At 45.7% G+C, this 12,213-nt stretch overlaps 1 protein-coding gene across 2 annotated transcripts in view; it reads right to left on the reverse strand.

Annotated features, from left to right (window-relative positions):
• Window positions 1-2,062: 2,062 nt before the first annotated feature.
• LOC145507498 (uncharacterized) overlaps window positions 2,063-12,213 on the reverse strand; it is a 49,721-nt gene continuing 39,570 nt past the window's right edge. For both annotated transcript variants that reach the window (XM_081494065.1, XM_081494066.1), the window contains 4 exons: window positions 8,112-8,412; window positions 5,780-6,046; window positions 3,834-3,956; window positions 2,063-3,309 (listed from right to left, as the gene is read on the reverse strand). In XM_081494065.1, coding sequence (XP_081350191.1) covers window positions 3,874-3,956; window positions 5,780-6,046; window positions 8,112-8,412 — 651 coding nt within the window. In that variant the 3' untranslated portion in view covers window positions 2,063-3,309; window positions 3,834-3,873. The remainder of the gene's footprint in view (window positions 3,310-3,833; window positions 3,957-5,779; window positions 6,047-8,111; window positions 8,413-12,213) is intronic.

Below are 12,213 nucleotides of genomic sequence, written 5' to 3' on the forward strand. Positions count from 1 at the left end.
CATTAATCCATATAAGATATGTAAATATTCAGTATGCCCATGAAATAATGTTCAACCTCATTACTCATTAGGGAAATGCAACCCAAAACCACAATATAATACAACTCTACAAGTAAAGTACTAGGATGGCTCTAATGAAAAAGTGAACAGTACAAGAGTGGGAGGATGTGGAGGTATATACATTGCTAGGGGGAATGTAACATCAGCTTAGGTGGAGCTGGAAAACAGGAATAAAAATAAATGAGAAAAGGATGGAATACAAGAAGCTTTATGAAGAATAACCCAGTGGACCATGGTAGCTAGTTGGGTGTCTTGCATGAGGGAGAAGAAGGAGTCAAAATGAGTGAAATTATGATCCCTGTAGATCCAAATCATGCTTCTACCACTTGTATTTGGGAGACATTGCATGACATATTTAACATCTCTGAATTTTATGTCTCCACCTGTATAATGTAGATTTCTACCTCAGAGTATTCTTAAAAATCTAAGTGAAAGGCTTCTATAAAGCCTATTAAATAAATTTATGAATAGTAATATAAAGAGGGAACTAATCTGATGGCAGGATGCTGGTACTTACACATTCCTTTCATAAGAGTAATGAACTCAAATAAGACCCAAGAGAGAGAAGCATCTCATCTCTGAATATCTTGTCTGCACCAGAACACAAGGTTCCTCATTCCCCATCTCCTGACCACCAAGCCCCCATTGTCCACTTAAGAGAAAATTCCTCTTTCAACCACCAGATGCTCAAGCTATCATTTTCAGTCAGAGCACCTGAGTCAGAAAACCAGGATCCTTGGCGGAGAAACAAACCAAAGGTTTCTAAATATTCCAGAAATCCAAGGTCTTCAGTGACCATGTGCTGTGATGTGCTCAGTCATGTCCGACTCTTTGTGACCCCGTGGACTGTAGAACACCAGACTTCTCTGTCCATTGAATTTTCCAGGCAAGAACACTGGAGTGGATTGCCATTTTCTGTCTCAGGGTTCTTTCCAGCCCAGGGATCGAACCCACGTCTCCTGCATCTCTTGCATTGGCAGATGGATTCTTTATCACAGAGCCACCTGGGAAGCCCTTTAATGACTATGGTGAAGGGATAAATGTGAATATGGAATTATCCAGTGTTGGATTTAAGGCTTTGCTCTGTCACCAATTAGTTTGGGATGCCAATTACCTGTCCTGCAAAAATGGGGATAATAATACCTACCCTAGAGGATTCATGTAAGAATTAGAAGAAAATATTTTTAAAGTGCCCAGGACAAAACCTGGTCCAATAGGCTTGGAAGCCAAGTTTCCTTCCCTTTTTTTTTTTTTGGTTTTTGGGTTTTGTTTTTTGTTTCCTGCTTCAGGTGAAATGAGGAGAGACACTGGGTGGTAGAATCTTACCCTGCCCCTGGGCTTATGGGCATTGATGTCCAGCCATGACCAATCACCGAGGAAGCCAGTGTGAGGATGACATCTCTTACGCTCTCTGCTTTATGCTCAGCCAGTGGGGGAGGATATCATCCCTCCTGTTCCTCTGTCACCCAACCAGCCACCCAACAGTCTCCTGGCACTGATTCATAATGCTCAATCCTCACAGGGACTCTGTCCAGCCCTTTACTATCTGAGATCAGAAGTAAGGTGGCTTAACTGAGCTGTGAAGGGAACCAAGACCCAGGAAAAAAGCCACAGCACCTCATGTCCACCTCTGACACAAAATCTGAGACCTAAGGCTCGAGGCAGGGGCTTCCAGAAGGTAAGGACCCACAAGGAAGGGAAAAGCTCCCATACACCACAGTGCAGGCTGCCTTAGGACCTCAGACAATGTGAGGCCTCTGAACCAGGCAAGGTCATGGGAGGTCATCTCATCCACCCTTCCTTCTATGTGGACTCACCACCAGAAACCTTCAGCAGCCTCGGTCCTCTGAGTCTTCAGTCTGTTGAACCCCCAAAGGAGTGGGAGGAGAGTGGTTCATATACTGGGTGCTTATCTCCTTGTCCCTGGCTCCCACAGCCCATCCGCCTCCTAAGGGACCCCCAGGTAACTCCAGCAGGAAAGACTCATGACCAAACCAGGGCAGACTGTGGCAGGGGATTTAGTTAGGTCCAAGATGTTTGATAAAGTCAGATGTGGGAGAGACCATTTCCAAACATTTGGGATCCAGACATACTTTGTGAACAAGTAGTAGGATTTCAACAAGCAGGGTTGGAGGCAAGTGACAAGGAGAGGAAGCCATCATTCCAGGCAGAGGGGTGTGAGTGAGTAAAGAGGAGGCTGACCTAGGAACTGGGCCAGCAGGACTGATGGGTCAATGCAAGAGGCAGGTTCAGACCATCCCATAAGCTCCATCTCTCACACCCCTCACACACCCCACAATAGGAGGGTGAGAGGACATCACACTTCATTCTAACCTCCAGTGCTCCTGTCCCAGATGGGAAGGCTAAGGCTTCTTTTCTAAGACAGTTCGCAACTTTGCCCAACCAAGGCCATTCTCTGGCCTGAAGTAATATCAATTCCTCTACCATTCTGCAGGAAGGTGGTTTTGGGGCCCATAGGCTGAGACTAAAGCTGGGGTCCAGGTTATCACAGGTGGCCTGGAATAAAGGCCCCTACCCAGTGTACAATGTGCAATAAACTCTCACACACACAGGCACCCACACATAAACACACAAACACACACACACTCACACACACTGCCCAACACCTGCTAGAAAGCCCTACACAAGGTACAATGGAAGCCTCAGCCTAGTCCTTTACGGGTTCCCACCTACCCATGCTTCCTCCATGGACTCCCAACTCTGCATCCAGGCCCTATCTCCCTTCGCTGGGGTGTAGTCAACACCTCTACACAGTCCCCATACCTGGGCTCGTGTGCTCAGAAAGGCACACATCAGTCACACAGCAGATGCTGTGGGGATTAACACAGTCAGGAAGGTCCCCTTTGGGAAGCTTCAGGAAAAGAAGGGTCAGGAGTTGAGTCAATGGCAGAAGAAGAGTGCTCAGCCCTCAAGTGTGAGGTTCCTGAGTAGGAGGGCAGCATAGGGGAACTTCCTCTGACTCGGCCACGTGTGTCCAGCGAGTTGAGGGCATGTGGGTCAGAGGAACACAGACCAGGGGCAGCTGGAGCTGGACTAGAGCTGGGTGGGGCAGAGCCAGAAGAGCTGGACCAGAGCTGCAGGCGTCAGGAGCAGAAGAGAGATATCCTAGGAGTGCTAACTCTTCTGCTTCTTCCAGTGATGTTATCTTCATGGCCTGCGTGGCTTATGGACCTCACTGTAGATAGGAGTCAGATGCCCCTTTTCTTTCAGATGTTGCTCACTGATACCCTGGGAATGCAAGACAAAGGGTTCGTGGAACAGTTGAGGGACAGAAGGGCCCAGAGGAGCCAGCATAGACCCAGTGCTGCTGAATACAATGCGCTCAGCATTACATTGATCCCAGTTTTAACCTTTCCACTGTATTGTCCAGAAAGAGAGGCAGTGGGGCCGGAGTTTGACAAACCCAAGCCCGGACAGTGAGGGACCCAGGAAACCACAGGCTGGACATGGCTCCCAGCTCTCACCTGTGTGTCCTTTCGAGACTCTGGCTGGCTCGGCCACGCACAGTGGACCCCACAGTCATGGTCCCTGTTGTCCTCCTGCAGCCCTGTTCCTGAGTCATTCACAGAGTGGACCCTGAATCTCAGCCTTGAAAACCTATACCCTCCCCCACTGCTAGGAACTCCAATGATATGATGGCACCTATCACCCCCTCTGCAGAGAAATTCATTGAGCAGCAAAATGCAGAAAGAAGGGAAGGGTTCAGTGGGGAAGGGAAGGGATCTGGGCCATGAGCGAGAAGTGCAACCTACCTCTTCCAGTCTCCATTTTTTCCTTCTTCTCACATGTCTTTCAAACATACAGTCCACTTGTGAGGATAAACAGCATAACCATGACAGCACCTAGGATGCCTCCCACTGGAGTGATGTACGAACCTGTTTCCATCACACAGAGGGAGTGAAGAATGTTAAGGTAAGAGAAAACATGAGATACCAACTGCCAAGGGGAGACAGAGAGCAGGTGGAGGGATCTGCAGGGTCCTAGTTCAAAAACTAAAGAGGAAGAAGCCTAGCAGTATCATTCATTCAACCAGGTCCCAAACTCAAACTCCTGCCTCGTGCAAGGGATACTGAGATGAACAAGACAGGGGGAAGACTAAAAAACACCAAAGTCTGCCAGCCAGAGGGACTACAGTGCAATGGAGGTTTACACCTTGGACACAGGTCTTCATGAAGGACATCCCAGAGGAGGTGATGCACAAACTGAGTCTTGAGGGAGGAGTAGGAGTTTGTTAGTTATTCAGGGTGGGCACAGCATTCCAGGAAGGAGGAGCATCATGTTCTGGAAATGTCTGTCAGATCATCAGCCCTGAGGGGTTGCCATCACCCCACTGCTGCAGGCAAGAGAGGGACAGGGCAGGGAGGAGGCAAGCAAGGAGGGTCAGAAGGAGAAAGAGTCTCTTTCCAGAGGGTCTTGTGGGTCATGCTGAGTTGAACTTTATCTGACTCCAGGAGGGGCTGAGTGTAGGCTAACAGGGTGTTTTACGTGATGCTGACACATCACCTCCCCCTCCCAGCAGCTCATGGAGGATAGGTTAGAGGGGCAAGACTGCACACAGGATACCAGGTCATTCATTCATTCAGTGAAATACTGTGAACCAATTTGTCACATGCTCTTCTTGGGATAGGGATTCAAAAGAAAACTATGCATGGCCTATGCGTAGTTCCAGGCTACGGAGGAGACAAATCTATAAACAGAGCACTGCTACTCAGTGTGGGGTGGCCATGGAACATTCTTTTTAAAAAAGGTAATGCCTGAGAGCAGAGGGGCTTCCCTGGTGGCTTAAACAGTAAAGACTCTGCCCGCAATGCAGGAGACCCAAGTACAATCCCTGGGTCGGGAAGGTGACCAGGAGAAGGGAATGGCAACCCACTCAGTATTCTTGCCTGGAAAATTCTATGGACAGAGGAGCCTGGAGGGCTACAGTCCATGGGGTCGCTAAGAGTCAGACAGGGCTGAGTGACTAATACTTTCACTTTCTGAGAGCAGAATGGTCCCACCACCTGCAGGCTCTTGTGAAAATGAAAATGAGGGGCCTCTGCCTTAAAAATTACTTAAAATTCTATGATGACAACTGCATAGCTTTAAACCAAAGAGGGACCCTTCTAAGTCCAAGATTTAAGGTGACAACACAGGTCACATGCCCAGGAAGTAGCAGTGCCTAAGGAGGATCCTTCAATAGGAATAAGTTAAGAGGTGAAGGACAAGGGTAGAAGAGCTAATGGAAGAGAAGCAGCATGTCCAGAGCTCAGAAGCTTGCAATAGCAGGACACGTTCCAGAACTCCAAGCAAGCCGCTCAGTGTGAAGTGTGTAAGTGAGGCCAGAAACATGGGTAGAGGAGCTTCTGAGCCCTGAATCCTTCAGGCAGGCACTGGGTCAGATCACACAGACAACACAGAACAATGACACAGTCTGATTTCTTTTCCAAAAGATCACTCCAGGCACACAGTAGACGATGCACAGGGGTGAGGAAAAGTACTGGAAGGCTGCTGCCTGGACCAACAGGGGTAAGGGGCAGAGAGCATGGGTGTGAGGGACATTTAAAAGCAGAAGCAAATTGGTTGTGTTTCCCAGGATCCTGTATGGGGTGACCCACTGGAAGTGGTGCTAATAACACAGTGGGGAGAAAAGCACAGAGCCCTCACCCCAGTACACCTGAGTTCTCAGGTGTCCTTCCCCTCTGGGAGGTGCACTCACCATGGGAACAGACTTCCCCCAGGTCTAAGGTGGCAGTTTTCTGGTCCACCTGGTTGCTGACCACACAGGTGAGGCTGGCACCGGGCTGGCTCAGGGACAAGTTCACAGTCAGGGTCCAGGAGTTGGGGGCTGGTCCTGGTGTCCCACTCCACTCCAGCTCCCTGGGAAGACCTTCACTCTCCCAGGTCACCTTCAGGTCCTCTCTGTTCCCTGGGCCCCTGCACTCCAGAGTGACATTGTACCAGCTTGGTGTGATATATGGTGACTCTAGCAGAATGTGGGGAAAGGGCACAGGTTCTGAGACAGGAGGAACGAAACAATGGAGCTCACATGAATGGAAAATATTCCAGCTCTCTCTTTCTCACCCATTATTTCATTGAAACTCTGCAATCGTCCATGCAAAAATGATGAGTGCATTTTCCAGATAAAACACAGTTTGTTCACACCCCAAATATATAGCAATGACCATAGGAAGGGAACCACTGAGGTATGCCCTATGTGACCTCACTGGACTAAAGAAATCTTAAAATTCTTCCATAAGAAAACTAAATGCTGGACCTCACCTTCCAGAACCCGTTATTTATAGAAACTGGGATGTTTCCTAGAAAGGAAAGGTTTGGGACCAAAGGGTCTGTCCTAGTCCAGGACCATCGCCCTGCTTCTCCTGCTCAGATGATGCCTGGGACTGCACAACCCTTGTGGAGGACTGACATCTGTGCTGGGATGCCAGAAGTAGAGACATTTCTGAGAGATGAAGTGGTAGTGACCACGAATGACAACTCCAAATGTGGTCAGAACATGCCATTAAATTTGAGGTCCACACAGGCCTAGAAGTCACTGATTGACAAGTCAGCCTTAGAAATCAAATGAGGGGACCTTCCTGGGGGTCCAGTGGCTAAGTCTCCATGCTCTTAGTGCAAGGGGCCCGGGTTCCATCCCTGGTCAGGAAACTAGACCCCATATGCAGCAACTAAGAGTTCACATACTACAACTAAAGATCTTGCATGCTGCAATGAAGATCAAAGATCCTGCACAAGTATGACCCACCACAGCCAAATAAATAAATATTAAAACAAAAAAAAATTACATGATGAGCTACAGCTGCAAAAGGCACTTTCATAACAGATATTTTCCTATGCAATAGGAACTTTATGGAAAGAAAGTCTTGATCAACTGAATTTAAGTAAACTTAAACAAGCTTTCTCCTCTATCTATTAAGGCTTTTAGAGCTGGATTTGTGATGTCTTTGTGGGTGAAGCTGGCCTCAGGCTGGTGCTCAGTAAGAGAGAGGGCAGGAAGCTCTAGGTACACATGAATTTCCAAACTGTGGTCAACAAAATAGTGTCCTCGCCCTTCCATCATACATCTCAAAATCTGTGAGGATGGCAGAAAGGGAATGAGATAACAGTATTTAGGTTGTTAATCAGCTGACCTTCAAACAGAGATTATTCTGAATTATCTGGATGGGCCCAATGCAATTACAAAAATCCTTAAAAATGGAAGATGGAAAGAGAGTAGTTCAGAGCGATACAATGTGAGAAGAATTGGTCCCACTATTGCCAGCTTTGAAGGTGGAGGAAGGTTTTCTCGAACCAAGGAATGTAGGCAACCACTAGAAAGAGGAAAAAACAGGAAAATATTTCTGCCCTGAAGCCTCCAAGAAGGAACACAGATGTACTAACACCTTGTCTTTAAATCTCTGTGAGACTGTGTCCAACTTCTGACCTACAGCCAGGTAAGATAAAATATTTTTGTTGTTTTATGCCATTGAAACTGTTAGTCTCTCAGTCATGGCCAACTCTTTGAGACCCCATGAGCTGTAGCCTTCCAGGCTCCTCTGTCTATGGGATTTCCCAGGCAAGAATACTGGAGTGGGTTGCCGTTTCCTTCTCCAGGGAATCTTCCCAACCCAGAGATTGAACGGGGTCTCCTCCTTTGCAGACAGATTCTTTACCATTTGAGCCACCAGAAAAGCCCTACATTTGTGTTATTTTATGCCACTAGTTTATAGTAATTTAGCAGCAATAGAGAGCAGCAATAGAAAATTAACATACAAATCAAGTAAACTAAGTCCTAACAAAGAACGATAATTGTTATGAAAAATACATTTCCCCCAAATTTTCATTCTCCTTTCCCAAAACACTGAAGTGATTTTATCGCTGGTATGAATCTCAGCTCTGCTCACCATTTGTGGTGAACCTACTTACCCTAATTCTGAAGAGAAAATAGGATATGAAAGCTGGTGACTGGAAGGGAATCTGAAAAATAGGGCCTATGTGACCCTCCTAGGACAAAAGAAGGAGGGAAGCCATGGTGAGGAGGTGTCACTTACCATAGACAGTGAGGTGGAAAACCTGGGCAAGTTCTAATCCTCCAGTGAAGCTGGCTCGAGCCTGGTAGTGCCCACTGTCTTCAGAGGTCAGGTTCTCAATCCTCAGGGACATTACACTGGGCACATGGACCCTCTGCTGGTACTTGTCCCAGAGGCTGACCCAGGTGGGAGTGTCTGCCCCACGGTGGACTCGCAGCAGGACACTGTAGTTTGACTCAGGACCAAAGCCCCATGTGACCTCCTCTGGGTCAGCTTCTTGCTTCTTGGTCACATGAATCAACACAGAACCTCCTTGGATCCCCTGCAGGGGAACAAATCCAGAATCCTGAACTCCAGAACCACATGATCCAGAACTCTTTGCCACAGTGCTGAAGACACCTAGGGCATTTGGAACAGGAAACATGAGTATTTTCAAATCAAGAACAAATGAGAAAGCCATAGAAAGCCATCTTCTAATGAAATCTACCAAATATTCTCTCTTGACTCTTGGAAATCAATTAGTAAAATGAATTTAAAGCAATTCTGGAATCAAGTCCTGATTCTAGAGAATTGTAACAATGAACATGTTACTTAAACTTACTAACCTTCTGTTTCCTTATCTGCCTCATCATAATGGTATGAATTAAATAACAGATCAAATATCACGCAGCACATTTCCAAGCTCATACAGTGTATAACCATAAGAGGCAGCTTCTAAAGTTCCTCCTTCCTCGTGTGTACATCCTTGTGTAACCCCCTCCCCTGGACTGCGGGCTGCACCTAGTGACTGGCTTCTAAGGAATAGAACTCAGCAGATGTGATGATGTCACTGAGTGATACTACTGCTGCTGCTGCTGCTGCTGCTAAGTCGCTTCAGTTGTGTCCGACTCTGTGCAACCCCATAGATGGCAGCCTACCGGGCTCCGCCGTCCCTGGGATTCTCCAGGCAAGAACACTGGAGTGGGTTGCCATTTCCTTCTCCAATGCATGCAAGTGAAAAGTGAAAGTGAAATCATTCAGTCGTGTCCGACTCTTCGCGACCCCATGGACTGCAGCCCACCAGGCTCCTCCATCCATAGGTTGTATAAAACTGTGACTTCCATCGCAAGAGTGATAGTATCCGTGAAGAGTTGGTCTTGAGGGTGGCAGTCGAAGTTGTAGAGAAGAAGTCATCCTTAGAAAAACCAAAGTGACTATAGAAGAAACCCCCCTTTCTCTTCACACCTGGCCTCTTCCTTGGGCATCACATCACAGACCCTGAACCTTGGACCAGCCCATCTTCCTCAACAACAAACTCCTAAACTGCTCCCCAAGGCTCAGCACAGGCATCATCCACAGTTGTACTCACCAAGAAGGCACACTTCTGTGTCTCTACACACTAAAAATCTGTTTCTCTTTCTTCTCCTAAAAAATGGAAACTACTCACACAACATCTTTGTGACTAAGGGAGAACTCACAAGGAAATCTTTTTTTTGATGACCTCTTTCACAGGTGATTCACAGTGATTTGTGCTAGTTTATTTAAAGATATATCTGAAAACATTTATTAATTTAAAAAGAAGAAGAAAACACAAATGTTGTATTAATTTAAAAAGAAGAAGAAAGCACAAATGTTGTCTCTAGCAGGGCACCCTAGCTATAAGGGGGTGAGTTTACAGACATATTAACTAGAATCTAGTGTCCCTCAGTCAGGAGGGCAACGTTCATGGGACAAATGGGAGAAACTTTTATGCATCGAATTCTGTCCCTCAGAAATGATATATTTAGGTCCTAACCTCCAGAACCACAGAATGTGATCTTATTTAGAAATAGGGTATTTGTACATAAGGGCTTCCCCGGTGGCTCAGTGATAAAGAATCCATCTGCTATGCAGAAGATGTGGGTTCATCTCTAGGGTCAGGAAGATCCCCTGGAAGGAAATGGCAACCCATTCCAGTATTCTTGCCTGGGAAATCCCATGGACAGAGGAGTCTGGCAGGCTATAGTCCATAGGGTCACAAAAGGGTCAGACATGATTTACCAATTAAATAACAACAACAACCTGTACATGTACTCAAGTTCAGATGAAGTCATTACTGTGGGCCCTTATCTAATATAACTGGCGTCCTTATTTTAAAAAAAAGAAAAAGAAAAAAGGAAATCTGGACGCAGATACAGTTTTAGAAGGAAGACAATGTGAAGAGACTTGGGGGAAATGCCACGTGAAGATGGACAATTGCTGTGATGTGTCTACAAACCAAGGAATGTCCAAGATTGCCAGCAAACACTAGAAGCTAGAGGCAGCCAAAAAAAACAGTTCCCTTTGTTATGAACTAAATGTTTGTGTGCCCTCCAAATTCATATGTTGAAGCCCTAACCACCAGTGTAGCTGTATTTGGAGCTGGAACCTCTGAGGAAGTAATTAAGGTTAAATTTGGTCGTAAGAGTGGGGCCCGGATCTGATAGGAAAAGTGCATTTATCTGAAGAGACACCAAAGGGCTGTCTCCCTCTCTCTCTCTCTCTCTCTCTCTCTCTCTCTGTATGTATGTGTGTGTGTGTGTGTCATTACAGTTTGTGTGTATGTGCGTGTGTGTATGTGTGTGTGTCTCTCCACTCTAAGCAAAGGTCACGTCAGCACATAGCAAAAAGGCATCTATCTTCAAGCTGAAAAGATAGCTCTCATCATAAATCAAACTGGCCAAAAACTTGCTCAAGGACATCTTAGCCTTCAGAACTGTGAGAAAATATGTTTCTGTTGTTTGTCACCCAGTGTTTGATATTTTGTTATTGCAGCCCCCCTGGAAAGGTGGCACCCAGGAACTACATGTTGACACTATGAGGGCTTCCTGGGAGCCAGGGCTGGGCTCTTGACCAGCAAATCAGAAGTGAAACAGGCCTGGGTTCAAGTCCCAGACCCACCCATTACTGCTGAGTGATTTTGGCAATTTCCTAAACTATCTAAGCCTTGAGTTCCTACCTCTGAACGGTGGGGTGAGAATCAGTATTCTTGGAGTTCCTGGGAGGTTAAATAAGATGGTACATAAAAAATACCCAGGAGTAAGTATTTAGTTGTTACCTCTGAACGGTGGGGTGAGAATCAGTATTCTTGGAGTTCCTGGGAGGTTAAATAAGATGGTACATAAAAAATACCCAGGAGTAAGTATTTAGTTGTTGTTATCATTACATCAGGATTACTGTTAGATGGATTTTGATGCTTTCACTGCTTGCAACAGAAGGTAGCCCATTCCCGCATGAACATGATTCCAGTCCCTACATTTCAGGAGCCCTGTCAGGTACTAAGTATCTAGTTATCCACAAGACAACCGTCAAAACTGGCAGTTACAGATGATTATTCCCATTTGAAGGATACGGAAATTTCATTTCAGATACACTGAGTGGTTCTTTAATTTTCTTTTATTTTAAACAGATCATAACGTCATATGTTTAGAAAAGGAGAAGATGTAGAAATTAAAAATGAAGTTTCTCCCCCATCTCTGATTCTTACTACCCCGTTCTCTTTCCCATAGTTTGGCACTATTGCCTATTTTTTGTGTACCATCCAAAGACAGTCTATGCATTTACAAACACATATGTGTATCTGCACATACATGAACACACTCAGCACATGCTGTTCTGCTCCACACCTTTTCTCATAATAGCACGTGCAAGAGCCCACTCTGGGCCTCTACACTTAGAAGCAACTCATATAATGGCTGCAGATGTTCTGGACTGCTTCTCATGGATAAAGTTGTTTCTTTCCACTACAAACAGTGCTGCAGTGAACAGCCTCATCTTTGAGGCTTTGCACACATGGTGTATGTTATTTTGGTGTTACTAATCTTTGAGTTGTTACTAAAAGGTTTTGGTGTTACTGATAGGTTGAAGCACGTACATCTGAACTGTTGGTGGATACTGTTAAATCACCCTCCAAAGAGTGTTCCTACCTACACTTCTACCAATAATGTTTAGGTTTCCCACCAACAGACAACATATAATGATGAAACATGTTGCTATTTGCCATTAATAGGGAAAGTTATATGTCATTACAGTTTTAATGAGCATTTCTTATATAAATGGTATAGTTCATTATTTCAGATGTTTAAGTCATTTTATGCCCTTTTCTGTGAACTGTAAACAGTCTGCT

This window comes from Giraffa tippelskirchi, chromosome 5 (assembly GCF_054371585.1).
Source record: "Giraffa tippelskirchi isolate mGirTip1 chromosome 5, T2T-mGirTip1v1.2.pri, whole genome shotgun sequence".
Lineage (NCBI taxonomy): Eukaryota > Metazoa > Chordata > Mammalia > Artiodactyla > Giraffidae > Giraffa > Giraffa tippelskirchi.